The following is a 17,757-nucleotide window of genomic DNA, read 5'->3' as shown; positions in this document are numbered from 1 at the left end:
TTTGGGTAGAGAAACATTTATATTAAGCAGAGTTTATAATAAACCCTTTTGGTAAGATATTAAGAATTAATAGTTTTCTTCCAAGTGTAGTCCCTTGTAACTTCATAATTTGCATACTGAAGGTTCAACAGATTTTTTTTCTCCTCTGTAATTTTTTAAATTTATTTTTGTCCTCAATTACACATAAACAAAAATTTTAAAGTTCATTTAAAAATTTTTGGGTTCAAAATTCTTTCCCTCCCTTCCTCTGTCCTTGAGAAAGCAAGCAAGTTGATATAGATTATACATGTGCAGTCATGCAAAACCTTTCCATATTAGCCATGTTCCAAAAGAAAATGCAGATTAACCAAAAGAATAATGAAGAAAGTTTTTTTTAAAAGTATACTTCAATCTGCCTTCAGACTTCATCAGTTAGTTTTTTCTCCGGAGATGGGTAGCATTTTCATTATACATCCTTCAGCATTGTATAGGATCATTGCATTGCTGAGAATAGCTAAGCCATTCACAATTGATGACACTGCTATTACTGTGTACCATGTTCTCTTGGTTCTTCTCACTTCACTCAGCATCAGTTCATGTAAGTCTTTCCAGGTTTTTCTGAAGCCTGCCTGCTCCTCGTTTCTCATAGAACAATAGTATCCCATTACATTCATATACCACAACTTGTTCAGTCATTCCCCAATTGATGGACATCCCCTCAATTTCCAATTCTTTGCTGACACAAAAGAGCTGCTATAATTATTTTTGAAGGTGTAGGTCTTTTTCCTTTTCCTTTGATCTCTTTTGTATTCAGTTCCAGTAATGGTATTGCTGGGTCAAAGGGTTTGCACAGTTTTATAGTCCTTTGACTAGTTCCAAATTGTTTTCCAGAATGGTTGGACCAGTTCACAACTCTACCAACAAGGCATTAGTGTCTCAGTTTTCCCACAACCCCTATAACATTGATCGTTTTCTTTTTCTGACATATGAGCCAATCTGATGGGTGTGAGGTGGTACCTCAGAGTTGTTGCCTTTTGCATTTCTCTAAACAACAGTGACTTAGAGCATTTTTTCATATGTCTATAGAAAAATTGGATTTCTTCTTCTGAAAATGTCTGTTCATATCCTTTGACCACTTATTAATTGGAGAATGACTCATATTTTTATAAATTTTATCCAGTTCTCTATATACCCTTCACAATTTTTAAACACAGCCTTACTGAGCAGATTTTCCTTATCCTCTTCAACATTCCTTCCTCCTCGTTCCCCTCCAAAATATGTCTAAAATATATAATAGATACACATATGTATATATTTTTCATCTATACAATATATACACACATGTGTATATATTATATGAGGTTTGTCAAGGTCATTCTCAGGCTAATTATTAATACCTCAACTGAGAAGGATCCCTAACCTGAGATACATTTCCTCCCAAGCTCACTGAATATATGGTTATCCTTAGGATAATTATGAGAAACTGCTCATTATAGACCTTATTTCCAGATCTCTTCATCCGAGGATGCTGAGAATTTTAATCTGGACCAGGGTTGTGTTGCTTGAAAGATCAGTCATGAATTCAGGAAAGACTCTTCATGAACTCAGTCACTCATACCTTGGTCACCTAGCACCCCCGATATTTTTTGAAAAGGTAAGCTTTCTTGATTTCAGAGGCAAAGTGTTTTCTTTATATAAGCAAGAAGAACCCAGCCTCAGCTTATATTACTACTAAAGATTTGCCCGTATCTCTCAAATGGATGCTGATACCTGTACTGATGTGTCTATGGTTAACATAGAACCAAATTCTATAAGCTTAAAGAAGTATAGCCCTCACCTGGAAATACCTGGGGTGACCTTTGAGAAAATATTTGTAAAAGTGCTTAGCATAGTGCCTGACACATAGTAGGTTCATAATAACTACTTATTCTCTCTCCCTCCTTTATCTCTTCCCTCTGTGTGTTATCTCTCTAGAACCTGGCCACCTGTACCATATCCTCCAGCTTAATAGCTACTCAGTAATTGATTATTGGAATCATTCTCATCTTTCAAGGTTCAGTTACACTGGAAAGTCTTCCTTGATGACTTACATTCTCAATCTCTAATCTTCCACAGACTCATTATCTGTAATGCTGTATTTGATAGAAAGAAGTTATCTTTTCATGTGGGTGGGGTCTTTCCCAACTAGATTTCAGTCTCTCTGAGTCATAGTATGTCACAGATAGAAGGGCATTTTGGACGGTATAAACATTTACATAGCACTTACTACATGCCAAACAAATACAAATATTATCTCATTTGATCCTTACAACAACCCTGGAAGGGAGGCGCTATTATTATCCCTATTATACAGATGAGGTAAGGGACTTGAAAAAATCGGACGCCTAGTAAGTGTCTGAGATCAGATTTGAACTCAGGTCTTCCTGACTCCAGACTCAGAGCTCTATCCCCTGAGCCACTAGCTGCCTTTGTGGGAGATAGAATGTTAGAACATAGAATATCAAGCCCCACCAAAACGTATATGATTTGTTTGTTGAATTTTGCCTTTTAGTGATGTAACATGTATCATATAATGTGCATTTAGAGGGGCATTTGCTGCTAAATATTGGGATATGAACAGGAGAGACTGATCACCTCTATAATTCTAGGAATTAGATCTTTGAACATAGATATCTAGAATAGCCATATTAGCCCAGAGCTGGGCAAATATCATAGTAAAGATTTGGTAATTGATTCAAAGCAATAGCCCTATTTTCTAGAGTGCTTTACAATTAACTAAATGCATTCATCACAACAGCTCTGTGAAGTACGTGGTACAAGTATCATGTGTCCCACTTTATAGAGGAGGAAACTGAAACTCAGGGAGCTCATTGAAACACAGAATTAAGAGTTGGATGTGGCTTGCCCAAGTTTGTACAACTGATTAATGACAGTCAAGACTCCAAGCCAGGTCCTTGGAACTACAAGGTTACAGAACTTGTATATAATAGCACTTGCATATAATATGACACTGATTATAGTATACACTCAAGTTTAATGGAAGCCACATTTGGGAAAAAAAAAGTCCGGTCAATATTCTGACATGTCTATCATGGTCTAGAAGAACGAATGTTGAACTTGGAATAGAAAGCCTGCATTCTAATCCTACCTCTGATATATGCTAGCTAGGTAACTATTTCCAGATTCTCAAGCCTTAGTTTCCCTTGCTTTAGGAGGCAGGATGGAAAGGTAGAAAGAGCCCTGACTCTAGAGTAAGGTTTCAATTCTGTCTCTGATGCAGTATGATCTAATCTCTAAGACCTTCCTACAGTCCCATTAGGAGCTAAATCCCATTTGGCTCTATCACTCCTGGTACTGAGAGCTACGGATTGCCATATTATTGTCATAAACTGACCAACTATAATTCTTGGTTGGTCAATATTTGAGGAATGAATGAATGGATATATGCTCAGGCCTCTCTAGCTTTGGTCCTAGTCTCTTGTTCAGAGGTGCAACTAGGCTAGATAAATCAGAGCTCTTATCCAAGTCAGAGAAATTTATGGCTCACCATCAGTTCAGGCCATGTGGTGAAATGGAAAGAGAGGTAACCAAAGGTCAGAACTTGACTCTGGTCCCAACCTTGCCAATTAGCAATCTTGGACAAGTCCCTTATTCTTTCTGGGCCTCAGTTTCCTTATCTGTAAAATGTAGATGATGATCCTTGAGCTACTTACCTCACCGAAGTGTTGTGAGAAATGTGCTGTATTGTACAAATGTGCCTCTCCAATGGTGGAATTTCTGGCAGTGTGATATGGTGAGTGAGATAGAAGAGGGACTTCATGAAGCCTCCCAGGAGGTTATCTATGCCACCAAGAGGAAAGGTAGATCTTAGGCACAAGGTCCCAAGATTATAAAGAAATGAACTTTCACCGATTAAGGAGGGATTGATTGTGTGATCCTAAATGTGGATTATAATGTGGCATAACGGAAAAAGTATTGGTCTCAAAGTTAAAAGACCTGTATGTACTGAATCTCAGTTTTCTCATCTGTAAAATGGGTATAATAACACCTGCATTACCTATTTCGCAGGGCTATTGTGAGGAAATTGCTTTGTAAAGCTTAGAATACTATAAGAAATGTTCTCCCTCTCTGTTTCCTTCTTCTCTCTCTCTGTCTCTCTGTCTCTTTGCCTCTCTCTCTCCCTCTCTGTCTCTCCTCCCCCTTCTCTCTCCTACACCCTTTTTTAAAGAGAATTTTTGGAGAACTCTTACTGTAGAAACAAACCCTTTGCACAGACTGGACAACTTAAATTATTTGTCCAGTGTACCATAACCAGGATATGGAGAAAGCAGGATTGTAACTCAGGTCTTCCTGGCCCCCAGCACAGCCTTTTGTTCCCTCTGCCAGACAGCTTCCCAGGGCTGGTGCTCTGTGGATATTAGTTGGCATTTTCTTCTAGCTGTTGGAGCTTGCTAATGGATAGAGCCAGGACCCCTCAGCCTCTCGCAGAAGAATGATGGGGTGGGCTGAAGAAAAGAGAGGGGTAATGAACCCCTCCCAGGCCAGAGAGAGGCCAGCCAATGCCAGCTGTACTTGATGCAATCAGGGGGCTCATTTCTCACAGAGGGAGAGGTTTGAGGTTCGTAAGTGGGTACCTCTCGTGTCCAAGCTAGTGTAGTGGTCCTGGTTAGGATCCATAACTCTGGGCTTGGTTGTTAGGCATTCCCTAATGCTTGGTAGTGCTTGGCACATAGTAGGAACTTAATAAAGATATGTTGACTGGCCAATTATTATTCTGCATACCCTAAGATTATCAGACTATTTTCCCTTCCTGTTAGCATGAAGGGACAGCAAGGAACAGTGGAAAGACTGATCTCAGGTCAGCCAATTCTGTTCTCTCTGGGACTTAATTCTCTCCCCTATGAAACTGGGATAAAAATGCTTTCTCTGCCTACCTCACAAGACCGTTGTGGGGGAAATACTAATAATTTCTCTGCATCCAAAGTTTTAAAAATGACCTCTCCTTTCTGTTAGTAGAAGGAGGCAGCCTGATGGAGTGACTGAATGGGGAGCCATTTTCCCTGGGATCCAGCCTGCCCTGAGCCCTGACTCTGCCTGTCACTGACTCTGAGATTTGGTGATTTGGGATGTCCCTTCTCTTCCCAGGCTCTCAGCTGCCTAGTCTGCTGAAGGTGGGGGCTGCCTTAGATGATGTCTGAGGCTCTTTCCAACCACAGAAGTCCTTTTCTCTATTATTCTATATACTTATAAATGTAAGACTATTTCTTCGTTTAACATCCTATGTTCTAAACGCACTCTCAGCTCTGATATTCTGTGTTCTAAGGACTCTCCCAGTTCTGACATTCTGTGTCCTAAAGCCCCTCTCAACTCTGACACCCTGTGTTCTAAGGGCCCTTCCAGTCCTGACATTCTGTGTTCTAAGAACTCACCCAGCCCTGACAAGTCTCTGTTTAAAAGTCTTTCCAACTCAAATATCCTATATTCTAATGTTCCTTCTGACTCTGATTTTACACACATTTCCTCTGTGTCTGACCTTGGACATACTCCCATCATCCTTCTGGATCTTGGTTTCCTCATCTATAAAACGAGGGGTCTGACCTCTAATAGGAATCCACAAGACATACAACTGTGATCTTATAAGATAGTTCAGTTACAGCAAAAACCCTTTCTGAGGAGTCTAAGGGGAAAAAACCAGGGCTGGGGCTTCCTCTGGTAGTCTGTAAGTATTACCTAGCCCCAAGAGCTGGACTGTGATCTCTCTAGGATCAGAGACAGGATGGAGCAGTGGGCAGAACACCAGATTTTGAGTTGAAGGAATCTTGGCTTTGCCACTTACTGCTAGTGTGACGGTGGGCAGGTCACTTCCACTCTCTGGGCCTCAGTCTCCCCAGCTGCAACCCCTGCAGAACCTTCCTCACAAGATTGTTTGTTTAGAATTAACTAGAATGATGGCTCTACAAATAGAGCCTTTGTAAACTTCAAAACACCATATAGATATCAGCTCTCCAAGGCCAAACGGCCAGAGTAGGGCAGTGGGAAGAACCACCAGATCTGGTGTCTGAGGACACCTACCTGTGGTATTTATTTAACAGGGGTTTGAAAACTGACTGGTATCCTGGGAGTTGTAATTCAGAGGCAAAAGAATGCTTTCTCAGTGTTGGACTTACTACCTGTGTGACCTTGGACAAGTAAATCCCCTTCCCTTCCCTGGTCCTCAGTTTCCTTATCTGTAAGAGCTAGGACCCATTTAACACTTTAAAGTTTCCAAAGCACTTTACAAATATTATTGGATTTGATCCTCACAATAATCCTAGGAGGGAGGTTATGTTACTATCACGATTCGACAATGAAGGAAACTGAGAGAGATAGGTTAAGTGACTTGTCCAGGGGTCACACTGCTCATGTCTGAGGCTCAATTTGAACTCAAGTTTTTTTCTGGTTCCATACTTAGTGCTCTATCCACTTTACCACCTGGATGCCTCTAAAATCCATGAAATCACAGTCAGACTAAATGACCCCCCAGCCCACCAACTATATGAGTCAGCCTGGGAGGGCTTAGCAGTGTTCTCACAGGAATGATGGGCTGGCTACATCCTCGGCTCCCACCAAGCTGTTCCCTTACAGAGGCCACAAAGAGAGAGGAATATGAGCACAAGATGAAGAATTTATTACTCTCCTGGGCAAGTTGTCGACTCAGAGTGAAGAACACAGTGAGGGCTTTGGTGCCCATGGGTATCCTCCTGTCTCCAGGATGGAAGTGGGAGCCACACTTGATCCAAATCAGTCCTTCTGACCAAGTGTCTTGAGGGATCCCTGTGCCCTGGGTGGACTGAGAAGCCCGGGAATATGTGTGTGTAAGTGTGTGTGTGTATGTGTGTGTGAGCAGGCCAGGGCCCAGCCTGATGTTGTGCTGTGTCCAGCCCCAGTCCCCAACTTCCATAGGAAGGAAGGACAAATTGGCTGAGAGAGAGAGAGAGAGAGAGAGAGAGAGAGAGAGAGAGAGAGAGAGAGAGAGAGAGAGAGAGAGAGAGAGAGAGAGAGAAGAGAACTTGGTGGCCTCAGGGGTACATTGGGCCAGAATTATTGCAGGAACAGAAGGGGCTCAGGGCTTTGGAGGTGCCCCGTGCTGGTGTGTCCTTGGGACAACTGTGCAGATTGGGGGGTGATGGGGAAGGAACTAGAGGGGGATGGAGGCCTGGCCCTGCCCCTCATCCCATTCTCCATTGCAGGCTGAGGTGGGGCAGGGGCTGAGGGGAGCCTGCCCCTGACAGCTCCCCCAGCTGCCCAAGACAGGGGCCCCAGCTGGGTCTGGCCTTCTTTTGGAAGATCCATACTCACACGTGGTGACTTTTTCTGTGCTTTGAAGACCATGTTTGCATTGTAAGGAAGTCAGGAAAAATTCTCAAACACAAGTAGAAAAAAATATTTACATGCCCTGGGGTTGGAAGGAGTGAGAGGTTAAAGGGGGTACAGGGCAAGATTCTGAGAAAGGAGGGGGTCTTTACCGGCCTCCTCATTGCTCCCCTAGAGTCAGAAGCTTTCAGTGCGAGATGGTGGTTGGGACAAAGAGCATCGGAGTGGAAGACAGCAAATTCAAGCCTAGTCCCCTTCTGCTACTTGATGACCCCTTGAAAAATGAAGGGTTTGGTCTAGGGGGTTTTCAAAGGTCCGTTCAGCTCTGACATTATGTTTTAAAGTCTTTTCCATTTCCAACATTCTACACTGCAAGAACCCTTCCAGCTTTGACATTCTATGTTCTAAGGACTCTCTCTCAGATGACATTCTGTGTTCTAATCCCAGCTCTGACATCCTGTGTCCTCAGGGCCCTCCCAGCTCTGACATCCTGGGTTCTAAGAGCCCTCCCAGCTCTGACATCCTGGGTTCTAAGAGCCCTCCCAGCTCTGACATCCTGGGTTCTAAGAGCCCTCCCAGCTCTGACATCCTGGGTTCTAAGAGCGCTCCCAGCTCTGACATCCTGGGTTCTAAGGGTCCTTCCAGCTCTGACATCCGGGGTTCTAGAGACCCTTTGGGTTCTGACAGTCTAAATAATTTCAACTCTTCCTAAGTTCTTCTCTCTTTAAAGATCCTTCCCCTCCTCATTTTATGCTTCTGTGGCCCTTGACCCAAAAGAAGGGCCAGCTGATGTGAAGAGTCTGTGGCCAGAGGAGTGTCTGGAGGTCTAAGGCTCCTCAACAGAGGCTGGGTAGGAATTGTTGTCTTCCATGACCAAAGCTTGGCCTAACTCTGCTCAGTGTGTGTTGGGGGTGGGGAGGGAGGTGGGCAGAGGGGAGTGGTTGGGCATTGGGGGCCCCATGGGGGCAGTAGGGGCCTGGCAGCCAAAGGTTACATTGCACCCCCCTCCCTGGCCAGTAGGGCAGTGGAGGATATTTAGGATTGGGGGAGCCCCTAGGCAGCTGTAGTAAATATTTTCATGAAAAAGAATTTGTGATATTGATAACCCTGTTATCCCATTGGAGCAGCAAAAGGACTGAAAACGTCCCCAGGACTGGGGTGAAGATTGGGTAGATGGGGAGGGAGGAGAAGGGGAGAAGGGGCTCCAGACTTTGGAGATGGAAGACGTGCAGACACTTTGGCTGATAGGGGAGAGTCGGCCATGAGGACAGAAGAAGAGCACAGACCCCCAAACCTGAGGTTGGATCTGTGGTGGTCCTCACTCGTCCCTGGAGGGGTGATGGGGTCTTGGTGCTGGTGAATTTGAAAACAAGACAAGTTTCTCCTGGAGTGCCCGAGTGTGTGTGTGTGTGTGTGTGTGTGTGTGTGCCTGTGTGTGTGTGTGTGTGTGTGTTGGGGGGGCAGGACATTGATCACAGAACTGAGGTACCCATTGGGTGCTCTAGGACCTATGAACCCCAAGTAAATGTGTGGAAGTGAGTAAATGTGGGGAGAAAGGGGATAAGGGGAAGGCTCCAAACCCTGTCACCTCACCACAGCCTCATAAGAGGGTACCTTCACATCAACACACACACACACACACAGACACGCACATACAGCTTCACATAGGCAGGACATCAAGATACACTCATGGAAACACACAAATCCACCGTCTTGGGGTCATGTACCTTCCCATGAAATGGGGATATGTGCATTCACAAACACCCTCTCAGGCACACACACACATCTTCACAGAAATGTGTTGTTATCAGGCATATAAGCACGCACCTATGTACACATTCATACCAGGAACACAGGCAAGCAACTTCAACACAGGACACGTGGGAGTGCGAACACACACATATACACACACACGCACGCCTGGCAATGAATCTGGATATGAACATCTATCAAATCATAAGGTGGACCTCAGAGGTCATCCAGCACAACCTCTGCCTTGACAGAGGTCCCCATTTCAGCCCACTGGAGCTGTTATCCAAATTCTGATTCAAGACCTCTGTGGAGTGGCATTGAGACAGCCACACTCTCTCAGTTGGTTCTAATAATCCATTATTATGACATGATGTCCCAAGGCAGGCCCCTGTGCTTTGAGATCATTTTAATCATAGAATTATAAAATAAATCTCAGCTTTGCACCTAACCCATTCCCTTCACAGGAGGACCTTACGGACCCCCTAGTCCAACCCTACTCATTTTAAATAAGGGGAAACTGAGGTCCAGTGAAGGTGAGTGACTTGTCTAAAGTTGGGCCCTCACAAGCAGCCCAAGAAAGGTTCACTGTTGTGCTACTCAGATAAGAGGTCAGAGAGTTAGAAGAAGCCTGGAAACTTGGAAGTCAGTTAGTCCAACACCTTTTTTCTTTCATTTTTGGGGGTAGGTGAGGCAATCAGGGTTAAGTGACTTGCCCAAGGTCACACAGCTAGCGTCAAGTATCTGAGGCCAGATTTGGACTCAGGTCTTTCTGACCCCAAGGTCAGTGTTCTATTCACTTCACCATGTATCTCCTTTTTTTCAATGAGGAAACTGATGTCCAGGGAGGGCAGTGACTTATCCAAGGTCATACAGGCAGTAACCATTAGGCATGTTTTCCCCTGCCATCAGGCCTCCACTTGCCTCTCTGTAGCTCCTAATTGCTGCCCCTGGTTTGGCCCTTAGGACCAAACAGAACTAATTGAATTACTATTCCAGACGACAGCCCTCTAAATACTTGAAGATTGTTTCTCATGTCCCCCACCCTGAGTCTTATCCCCTCCAAACTAACTGTGCTCAGTTCCTTCAACCCATTTTTCCCTGACACAATCTCAAAGTCTTTCTCCACCTTGGCTGCCCATCTTGGGCAAACCTCTAGCTAATCAGTATTTTTTCCAAAACAGGGCACCCCAGATAGAGGTTGATCAGTTCATAATACCTTTGAACACACACACACACACACATACACACACACGTGTCCTTAGAACACACCATCACTCAACCCTGTGATACACACATCCTTTCACACACTGATGCACATGCACACTAATGTGCAGGGCAAGGGGACAGTGTCTTTGGCTGACACCAGGAGTTGAGGCCCAGTTGAGGCCCACCAGCCTTTGGGGATGAGTTCCCAGGACCCTGTGAGAACCTTGGTGAAGACTCTGTCTGCCCCCACCCTACCCCATCCCATGAGCCCTGGATGGTGAGCACACACATCGAGGACAGGTGAGTGGCTTTCAGGAGGCTGAGGGCAGTGACATGTCCATCCTGAGAGCCAGGTAGCTTCCAGCCAAGGCCTCACTTGGCTCCCAATCCCAAGCAGAGCCACCCTCTGCCCCCATGACCCAGCCCAAGGGTCAAAAGGAAACATGGGGAGAAAGGGATAGGGGGATGGGGAGGGTGGCCTCCACCTCCCTTCTGTCCTGGGCTGGGCCCTAGGCCTTCTTTTCATGGAGCCAGCTCCAGTTTGCCCATTGACCTTGAGCCCTTGCAGACCCCCTTTCCTTCCTGGGTAGGCCTGGCTTTAGGCTCCCTCTTAGTCCCCACAAGCCAACAGCAAGTCAGAGGGGCCTCCGAGGCCCATTGGGGCTGGTCAGTTGGGAGCGCATGGCCTGGATACTGCTGACAATCTTCTTCTGGTGTCCTGTGAGGGTGATCCCCAGACCACGAACATCCCTGACAAGGCAAAATAATTCCAGTCAAGGTCATGGACCTTCTCTTCCAAGTCAAGAGAATATGGATGGGGAGCCATGAGCCCTTTACCAGGAAAAAGGAGTATTTCTTCAGCAGCCGAAATGGACTACATTGAGACAGCCACACTCTCTCAGTTGGTTCTAATAATCCATTATTATGACATGATGTCCCACGACCATTCTCTTCCAGTGTCTACCTTCCCCTTCCCCTTCCCCTTCCCCACCTCCCTCCAGCTCAAAAGATCAGTGATTCTTAACTTTTCTCTGTGTCACAGACCTTCCTTTTGGTGGTCATTCTGACAAAGTCTATGCACTTCTCAGAATAATGTTTTCAAATGCGTAAAATAATGCATAGAATTATGAAGCAAACAAATATTGAAACAGTTGTCAAAATATATTATAAAAAATCAAACAAATTCAGAGATCTCAGGTTAAGAACCCCTGACTTAGAACTAGGAGGAATCTTAGAAATCCCTGACTCCACCTGTCTTATTTTACGAATAAGAAAACCTAAGTGAAAAACGTCTTGTTCCATGATCCAGTGGCCCTGATCACCTCCAGTCCATCTCTCTCCTTGCATCTTTACCCGCTGTTCCCTCAAGCCTGAAATTCTCATCCTCCTTCTCTGTCCCACCTAAGTCCTCTGACTTCCTCTAAGTTCCAGCTAAAACCCTACTTTCTACAGGAAGCCTTCCCCATCTCCCTCCATTCTAGCACCTTCCCTCTGAGAATATCTCCAGGGCACCCTGCTTGTATGTCATTATTTGCATGTTGTTTCCCCGCTCCTGGAGGGCGGACCATCTTTTGTCATTTTTTGTAGCTTCAGTACTTGGCATGGGGCCAGCACATGGTAGGCATTTAATAATGACTTCCTGACTTGGCATAACTAGTCAGTTGTACAAAGGAGGGACTGATTTAAACCAAGACTTCCTGACTCTTGGGTTTGGCTTTTTTCCCCCACCATATCATCCTGCCTCCTTCCATATCCCTGCCCCTTGGGCTGGGCCCACCCTGGTTTATACTCACTGGACATTCATGCGCAGCACCATGCCTAAAGATGAGTAGCCGCCTGCTGCAAAGTGTTCCCGGTACCGACCCATCCTGATGGAGTCCAGCCAGTCCCCCACGGTGACGCCACCACCCCCACCTCGAAGGTCAAAGCAGCTCCGAGCAAAGGCTGGGGGTGGGCACCTGAGGACAGAGGAATGCCTGGTGAGTAGTGCAGGGCAGGACTTGCATTATCTGAGAATCAGTTCTTGGGGGAGTTTGACCTGGGTGGGGCCCAAAGTCGCAGGCTTCCCTATTCCCTGGCTGAAGTCAGTCTCTGGCTCCTCTGCTCAGCAGTGACCCAAGGGGATTCCAGACTGGGCTTATGGTGACGAGAGGTGGAAGGATCTCAGAGAATCTTAAGAGAACCCAGTTCCTTTATTTTACAGAAAAGGGACTTGAGAGCTCACAGAGGGGAAGAGATAACAGGTGAGCTGGGATTTGAACCCAGGTCTTTGGACTCTAAATCCAGGACTCTTGCCACCACACCACATGGCATCAACGGGGCAGGGATGGTACCTGTTCACTGTGGCAGTGACCCTGAGAGTCTCGGGATTGCGGATGAGTGAGTCAAGGATGCTGACAATCTGGGGGAAACGTGGCCTCTGGCTCCGCTCCTTCTGCCAACAGTCCTGCATGAGCTGGTGGAGGGCTGTGGGACAGCCCATGGGGGCTGGCAGGCGGTACCCTTCCTCCACTGAGCTAATGACCTGGGGGGCAGGGGAGGCACTGGGATGCTGCTTCGTCCTGGTATCATTCCCTTCCCATCCTACTTACTTCCTCCAGCCCCTGAGCAGCCTTTCTCTTCCCCTCCTGCCTGCCCTCTATCTCTGGCCTGGCTGCCTCTTTTACCAGCTCTCCTTCTTCCTGCCTCCCTACCTCACCTCACCTCAAAAGGCCTCTTTTGTCCTGACTTCCCACCAGGCTTCCTACCCTCGAGAACTTCTCATCCACCAAACTTCCTTTCCAGGCTCTCCTTAGCTTCTCTCTGGCCCTCAGCTGGCCTCTCTGCTACTTTACCTCTCCCCAGCCAACTCCCTCCCTCCATAGCTTCTCTATCCAACATCTTCCCCTCACTAGAGAATATCTAGGTCAACCCTACTCATTTTATTTTTCATTTTCAGAGGCAATTGAGGGTTAAGTGACTTGCTCAGGGCAAATGCGTTCTGAGTGATTTGATTTGGACTCTAGCTGGGGATCTGGCTGGTGCACTGGTCGCTAAACTGGACTTGGGAATGAGAGGACCTCACTTGGAATTTTTACTCTGTTTCTTATCCCCTGTGTGTTCTTGGGCAAGTCATTTAGCTTCTGGGTCTCAGTTTCCTCCTCTGGAAAATGAGCAGGTTGGATAAAAAAAATTACATTTAAAATTCCTTCCTGCTATGTCTTGTGAATTCATGCTGTTTCCATGATCCACACTTCACCCTCAATCCTCTTTCCCCTGGCTCCTTGACCTTCCACATTCATCTTCATTCCTTTCCCAGGCTGGATACTTACATCACGGTTCGTCATGTTCCAGTATGGCCGCTCCCCATAGGCCAGCACCTCCCACATCACCACCCCAAAACTCCACACATCACTGGCAGAGGAGAACTTGCGGAAGGCAATGGCTTCAGGGGCCGTCCAGCGGATAGGAATCTTGCCACCCTAAGACAGGAAGAGGACAGAGATGGGTTAGTAGTGGAAGGCTCCCTCACACTGACCAAACCTAAGCTGTGCACCCAAGGAATGGGAGAGAAGATGTGGGAGAGTGGCTGAGGCTGGTTAGGGGCCAGTGGGAGGTCAGAGCCTGTCTAAGCTGGTAAGCATTAACAGTTCATCCAGTCCAGAGGAGGAAACTGAGGCCCACAGAGGGATAATGACTTGTCCAAGGTCCTGCAGTCAGTAAATGGAAGACTTTGAACCTAGATCTTTTCATTCTAAGGCCAGGGTTCTTTCCACTACACCATGTGGAGTCACTAAAGGATGCCAAGGGCACGGTTAGAAGAGGACCCTCAGAGCACTCCCGAAGCTGTGATTGTTCTACTATCGGAGTTGGAGGGGAGTAACACAGAAAGGAGTTAAGGCCACCAATCTGGAAGTTGCTCCAAGCTTAGGGGAGGAGAAAGCCCCGTGCAACCGAGGGGCACTGGCCACCCACCGTAGTGGTGTAGGCAGCATCAGGGTCGTCCTCCAGGACACGAGACAGGCCAAAGTCAGACACCTTGCACACCAGCTGGCTGTTGACCAGGACATTGCGGGCAGCCAGATCTCGATGGACGTAGCCTAGGTCAGAGAGGTAGCGCATGCCAGCGCCCACTCCTCGCAGCATACCCACCAACTGCACGATGGTGAACTGCCCATCATGGGTCTGAGGGGAAGAGAGAGGCCTGGCAGCCTTAGGCTGGCTTTAGCCAAGGGCTGCCACTGCCTGACCCAGGGCACCAGCTAATTTGGTCCTTCCTCCCACCTTCCCACCTTCCTTCCCTCCCCCCTCCCCTTCTCCTTTTTCCTCCTTCTATCTCACCATCCCTCCCACCTTCTCTTCTCTTCCTCCCCTTTCTTTCCCTCCCTCTTTTCCTCCCTCCTTCCTTTCCTTGCTCCCTCCCTTCTTTCCTTTGTCCTTTTCTTTTCAGCTTCTGGACAAAGCCTCTGAACATTGCCTGTGTACATATTTCTCAGCCTAGGCAAGAGGACAGAGATCCCACGGGGAAAGGAGGAGTTTCTCCTAATGCGGGTAGATGGGAGCTAGCCTGATCAGCCTGCCTCTACGACTCCCACCCATCCCCTGCCCTTTGGAATTAGAGGATCCCACAATCAGTGCGGGAAGGGAGCCCCAAATGGACAGAGAAGAAGCCACTGACTGTTGGGGCAGAGTGGGATGCTAAGCTACAGAACCTGGGAGCTGGAGAAGACAGCCTCACTCCCTTCTTAAGCAGATGAGGAGGAATGATCTGCCTAAGGCCACACCCACAGTCTATAATCTGTAGAAACATTCGCAAATCCAGGTCTTCCAGGTTCCATGCCAATGGTTTTTCCACTACATCACATTAATTCCTACTGTCTCATCACCAAATCCAAAATGAAAAACTGAAAGGCACATGAGTGATTGGTCTAACCCATTCATTTTACAGATAGGGAAACAGTCACAGAGAGGGGATATGGCTTGCTCAGGCTAAGGCTAGCGAGTTAGGACAAGAACCCAGGCAGGTGTGCTGATTCCCAGTCACTACTGCCCTGGCTTGTCTTCCTCCTAGGTCTAGCTAGATCAGAGGACCCGGTCAGAGGGTACCACTGGTTATGGGGATATCCATATCTCCTCCAAGCTTCTGAAGAGTTCTACTTTTCCCCAGGTCTCTGAGCAGGCAAGGGGGCCAATGGATGGAGGTAGGGAATGGGGGATAGTCACATACCCTCAAGAAAGAATCCAGGGAGCCGTTTTCCATGTATTCAGTCACAATCATTGCCAGGCGGCCTGGGCAGGGGAGACAGAGAGGGACAGCTCTCTTGGGGGGGTCCTACCTCCCCATCATGCTCATTCCAGGTTCTCCCACATTCCACAAGTCCTTTGGGGTTCCTAACCATGGCTGAGGCTCTGAAGAAGTCAAAAGCTCCAGGCAGAAAATATCCAAGGAAAGTCAACCTTAAGGCCCTCTTCTCAGAGCTGACTTCCAACTGTGTGGATGGAAGCTATTTGGTATTCAATACAGGGAGGCCCATAGAGTCAACAAAGAGCCCAGCCAAAATAGGGCAGCTCAGTGAACCTCGGCTGGGCCAAGACACTGAGCCTTCTCTTAGCCTTTTGAATTATTTTCCCTTAAGTAGTTAGGAGGGGAAGAAGTTTCTCTTGGGGGGGGTGGTGATGTAGACCCAAGGAGGGTGAGGATGGGTATTTGGGGATTCCCAAGGTACTCACCTCGGGTGACAACACCCTCAAGATGGATGATGTTGGGGTGGTCAAACTGTCCCATGATGGATGCCTCACTGAGGAAGTCTCGCCGTTGGCGCTCTGAGGACCCTGCCTTCAGGGCTTTGATAGCTACTGGCACCTCTCGCTGCCCTGGCATCCGCAGACGTCCATAGCATACCTCTCCAGACTCACCTGAGGGTGCCAGGGAGGCAGTGAGCTCTTCATCAGCCTCCTCCCTTGGCCTCTGCTGTTCCTCAATCTCTATTAATGTCCCTCAGCCCCTACTGTATAGGAAAGCTTACTTCACTGAGAAGTGAGGGGTACAGGACAGAAAGATGGTGATTCCACTGGGGAGCTCTGCATTGACTACAAGTTGGTTTGTTTATTGTTGAGTCATTTCAGTTGTGTTCAAATATTTGTGACCCTACTTCTTGGCAAAGATACTGGAGTGTTTTGCTATTTCCTTCTCTAGCTCATTTTACAGATGATGAAACTGAGGCAAACAGGGTTAAGTGACTTGCCCAGGGTCACTCAGCTAGGAGGTAAAGCTGGATTTGAACTCAGGAAGATGAGTCTTTCTGACTCCAAGCCCAGCGTTCTATTCATTGCACCACCGAGGCTGGTGGATAGTAAATGGTGGTGGATCATGGAGATTGGCCTTGGTTTAGAGAAACCTGAGCTTGCTAAAGCAATGGAAGTGTAGATAATGAATGATCTGTAGTCTAGTGTGGGAAGGGCAATGCTTAATGGGAAGAAGTTAAGAGTCTGGAAGACAACGTCTTAGCCTTGGGTTCCCTGTCCATGGTTATGGCAATTAGGAGGAGTTGGCAGGGCCATGCCTGGTGCTACTAATGAGTCCATATAGGCATGGGTCTATAGGCTAGCAGACTGAGAATGGGAAGGCACATTAGAGATCATCTAATCTAACCTCATTTTACAGATGAGGAAACTGAGGTGTAGAGGGATTAAAGTGACTTGTACCTGGCCACACGTTTAGTAAGTATCAGGTTGGATTTAAACCCAGATCCCCTGTCTTTTGAGCACAGGCTCTTTCCACCATGCGTATGGTATGTGCCAAGAAGAGAGAAAGCAAACCATGGTGACTGAAATTTCAGACCCCCTAACCTTGCCGTTCTCCACTGGATTAGAGGAGTATTGCATTTTAGATTTGCCAAGGACCTTAGTCCAACTTCATTATTTTTTACAAATGAAGAAACAGAGACCCAGACTGAGGCCTGACAAAGTCATATGGGTGGTAAATGGCAGAGGCAGTAAGCCAATGCACCATTTCCAAGCTACGCTGGCCAGCCCTGAAAGGCTCACTTGAATCACGGCTGCTGTGCTCACGAGGGAAAGGTACATATGCTCACATCCCTTCACCCTCCCCAGTCAGAACCCCCATATACCCCAGCCCTGCTCCCCTCAGGTTCTCACCAGAACCAATGATCTTCTCAATATGGATCCTGGAAGCCTCAATCTCACGACTGAAGCTACGCCGGGCTCGCCCAGGTTCTTCATAGGTGTGAGGGTCTGAATAGAACTGGGGTTCAGGGATCTTCCCAGGGGGATGGTGCAGGGGAAGGAAGACTGGGGGAGGGGCTAGAGAAAGGGAGGAGGAAGATGCCTCTTAGTACCATTCTAGGAGGATCCATTCTTTGATGGGGCCCTCCATAGCCTCCCCTTTCCCTAATGGGACTGGACCCCTTCCTGCAATTCTCCGCTGGAGGGACCTCCTGACACAGAAGGGCTATGGGATCTGGGGAG

General features: G+C 47.1%; 1 protein-coding gene across 1 annotated transcript in view; it reads right to left on the bottom strand.

Moving 5' to 3' along the window:
• Positions 1–6,623: 6,623 nt before the first annotated feature.
• EPHA8 (EPH receptor A8) overlaps positions 6,624–17,757 on the bottom strand; it is a 50,031-nt gene continuing 38,897 nt past the window's right edge. Inside the window, exons 10-17 of the mRNA XM_072609233.1 lie at positions 17,428–17,592; positions 16,000–16,185; positions 15,497–15,558; positions 14,245–14,454; positions 13,602–13,751; positions 12,624–12,814; positions 12,084–12,248; positions 6,624–11,040 (exon numbers count right to left, since the gene is read on the bottom strand). Coding sequence (XP_072465334.1) covers positions 10,926–11,040; positions 12,084–12,248; positions 12,624–12,814; positions 13,602–13,751; positions 14,245–14,454; positions 15,497–15,558; positions 16,000–16,185; positions 17,428–17,592 — 1,244 coding nt within the window. The 3' untranslated portion in view covers positions 6,624–10,925. The remainder of the gene's footprint in view (positions 11,041–12,083; positions 12,249–12,623; positions 12,815–13,601; positions 13,752–14,244; positions 14,455–15,496; positions 15,559–15,999; positions 16,186–17,427; positions 17,593–17,757) is intronic.

The sequence above is a fragment of the Notamacropus eugenii genome, chromosome 5 (genome assembly GCF_028372415.1).
Source record: "Notamacropus eugenii isolate mMacEug1 chromosome 5, mMacEug1.pri_v2, whole genome shotgun sequence".
In the NCBI taxonomy this organism is placed as follows: Eukaryota; Metazoa; Chordata; class Mammalia; order Diprotodontia; family Macropodidae; genus Notamacropus; species Notamacropus eugenii.
Note: the sequence above shows the minus strand (reverse complement) of the source record. Positions and strands in the feature narration are given on the sequence as shown.